We start from the raw sequence: 3,530 nt of genomic DNA on the forward strand, positions 1-3,530 counted from the left end.
CAATTTTACACTGAATCTTGCTTATGTTACATTCAATTAATAAGGGAAAGTGATCAGACCAGTAAACATCATGATTCAAAACAGATGCATTAAGTACAGAATACCGTGCGGCACTAGTAACAATACAATGGTCGAGCCACCTGCGAGAGCCGTGTGAGTCACTAACATATGTATAGGTATTGCTAGGTAATAGTTCCATATCTACACACGACCACATATTTTCGTTACAAAAATTTAAAAGTTCTAGTGAGAACTGCTCACCGGGGTGTGCGTTGAAGTCCCCAAGTATAAAAACAGATTCGATGCTGTTTGTCTCCACTAAGGCACTTATTTCACCCATACAGTCCGTGAAATCAACAAGGTTCACCGCCGAGTCCGTAGGCATATACACAGTAATCACTAGCATCGACTTACCACTGTCGAGGTGTATTTTAACAGCCGCTAAACGCACACTATGACACTCAACTACCGACACACGCGGGAACGCAGACTTCCTCCACAATAGTGCCACCCCACCGTACGGTCTTCCACGGAGAATACCCTGTGAAGTGTCTACCGCTGATTTTCCAGTAAACGCGAAGTCCTCATCTATATTTCCCAGGAAGTGAAGATCATGTGGTAGGAGCCATGTCTCTTGTAAAGCAATTATGTCAGCATCGCGGCAGAGAGACCTCACACAAGTAACAGACCGCTGTACATTCTTACAGTTGAAACTAATTATTTTAGTTGTAACATCCATTATTGATTAAAGGTAGTCCTGGGCATTTGACCACTTCGGTGTCTTCCTTTGAAGTCTATAAAGCGTCTAAATGCCACCCCTTCCGGCCAAAATTCATCTCTTAAAAAATATGCTATTTTACTTTTAGGCACATAGACTTTGTATGCATCATAATCTTTTGGGATTTTCATAATAACTTTCTCCAAATCAACAGAGACTTCCGTCTTATTTTTTACATAATTTAGAATATCGTCTTTCGTCACATCTTTCGCTATGTTATAAATATACAACGGTATTCGTATATCCGCCGCTTTAAAATTTACATTTGATTCGACAACGGCTTTCCCTTTGTTACTAACAAATTGATTTTTCAATCTTTTTTTTTGTACCAATATCCATTGCTTATTTTCTTCTTGAGGCTTCCATTCGCCCTGTTCCAAAACTTTAGAGTAAGATTTTCTATCCTGCGGCTTGCAGTCATTGTAGAACGGCCCGTCTGACGGTATTGTAGGCGCAGGAACATTCAACGCATGAGTCATGCGCTCGCTCGGCGTAAGCTTTGGTTTGTTTACCTCTTCGAGCGATCCGCTCACAGCTGACTCGACGAAGTCAGCCGGTGACGCACCGTTATTCATTTGTTTGGTCGATGATTTGTTTTCAATACTACCCTCTTCGGGATGATGATTTTTATAACGGTTTTTTCTGCTCGGTGATAATGAGCAGGGACCCTCACAAATGTCCTTCTCATTGCTGAAAGGCTGCAACCCCATAGGACCACTGTTACATTCGAAACTTTGTAACATACAAGCTCCCCTCTTCGGATTTATGTTTCTAGAGAGATTATTTGCAACCGAGGCACCCTTCAGCGTTTCAATGTCATGTTTCAGTATATTAAAATCCTCCTTACTTGCATAGTACTGAGAAATATTGTTGAGATCCTGACGCATCTTCACTAAGTCCTTGAGAATTTGTGTAACATCGACATGGTCGAAAAGAACTGGGGGTAGTTTTTGCAACTCCCGTGCGACGAAGATCGGTAGGACTTCTGGATCAGCTTCTTTCAGCGTACAGAGGATGTCATCAATATCTCTTAAAGTCTTTCCATCACGTTTTCTGATCTTTATCTGCTTCGATAACGATTCATACAGTAACCGTTTCGCAGTCACAATATCATTTTGAGAGAACGCCGTGACACATATACGGCTGATACTCTCCTCATCCATAATGTCCATTTTATTACAAATGAAAGCAAGTACTTCATTGATTACAATATTACAAGACACACATTTTACAGTTGTTGACATTTTGACTTAAAAAAGAAATTTCACGTAGATCGGCAATGACCGACCGTCCGCTAGCGCGTGTCAGACCGAACGATCCTTATCCTATACTTAATAAGTATATGCTACCTAACTATATAAAATTATATAATTGGAACATATATGCTCGCCATTTTGTGATTACAATTTGTCTGTGTTTTGCTACTATTTTCCGGACAGGAATTGGTTTTAAAACTGCTGCCCAAAGTTTTTTGCACTCTTCCTTTCATCACTATTACTAGATTCGGAGGACGCGTGATGTATCCCTCTTGTTCTGTGGGAACTTTGTTCCACAACAAACTTATAAGTTTCTTCCAGATCCAGAGTCCCCGCAGAATGTCTCGCGCACTCTGTGCCAGGGATACGGAGACTTCTTTATAATACACCGCTGTGCTTACCATCGTACCGTCACAATAAGCGACGGACGATCGCGCCAGCTCGTCCCACCTCCCTCTCACTGGGCAGTCACTGCTGAAGGCATTGTGCTGAATACTATCAAGTTTCGCTCTTCGGCAGTTCCTGCAGGAAGGCGGGACTGTAGCAGCTTGACTGGGGTATAATATGGGGTAAATAAAGTATTATTATTATACTGCTTTCAAGCAGTGTTGTGTTCCAGTTGGTGAGTAAGGTGATCAGAGCTCCTAGTTAGAATTGGGATAGGTTTTACGACACGATTGCGATGCTTCTGGATTTACAGGCGTCTATAACCTACGGTAATCGCTAACCATCACGTGAGCCGTACGCTTTTTAACCTATCTAGTTGTATGAAAAAAAGGCAACCAAAATTTATCGATTATAATGATAAACAAAATTAACGTGAATTTTGTGTCGCGTTAAAGTTAATATCAACACGACGCTAATGGCCCATTCTGTTTCACAACCTGAATATTACATTAGTATGACACAAAAATTGACATTTTATATAGGACGTCAGGCCGTCACCTCTACAAAAATATAAGGTCATACTACAACATACTTCTTTAAGTTACACTACCAACTTCAATGTTTGTGTAATTGTAGGTGTTTTTATTTATTTAATTATTTGTACACCACAACTACATGATTCCTACTCATTGAACATGTTTTAAGATAGTTACAGACTGTCTGGCACAATGGATGGACTTGTGGCTATTAGGCCATTTTTTCCAAACAATCCAATTAATTTTTTTATCTAAATTATTGCTATTTTCTATATTTTTTTACTAACTTGTAATTTCGTCCATGCCTTTTTCTACGCTATATATTAATATTTTTAATTTCCATAATCAAGTGATGTATAAACAAAAATGCCAGAATTTGATATTTGATTACAAAAAAAAAAAACATGTATAAAACTTAAGTTAGTACATAATAATGCAGGAAAATTGTTCTATTCGATTTTTGTTGTATGGCTTATTTTTATTTTATTGGTATTATTATTGACTTCCATACACGACTGCACGAATATGGGATGATTGCCCCAATGTTACGTAGAACCACAAACACATAAAGTG

The 3,530-nt window shown here is 39.1% G+C and overlaps 1 protein-coding gene across 1 annotated transcript; it reads right to left on the reverse strand.

Moving 5' to 3' along the window:
* Nucleotides 1-738: 738 nt before the first annotated feature.
* LOC123667072 lies at nt 739-2,022 on the reverse strand. The gene has a single exon (XM_045601070.1). It carries the CDS (start codon nt 2,020-2,022, stop codon nt 739-741), a length of 1,284 nt encoding a protein of 427 aa, XP_045457026.1.
* Nucleotides 2,023-3,530: the final 1,508 nt, after the last annotated feature.

This window comes from Melitaea cinxia, chromosome 2, assembly GCF_905220565.1.
Source record: "Melitaea cinxia chromosome 2, ilMelCinx1.1, whole genome shotgun sequence".
In the NCBI taxonomy this organism is placed as follows: Eukaryota; Metazoa; Arthropoda; class Insecta; order Lepidoptera; family Nymphalidae; genus Melitaea; species Melitaea cinxia.

Excerpts from the sequence above, each read along its gene's own strand:
- LOC123667072 (XM_045601070.1), bottom strand. The coding sequence starts at position 2,022 with ATGTCAACAACTGTAAAATGTGTGTCTTGTAATATTGTAATCAATGAA.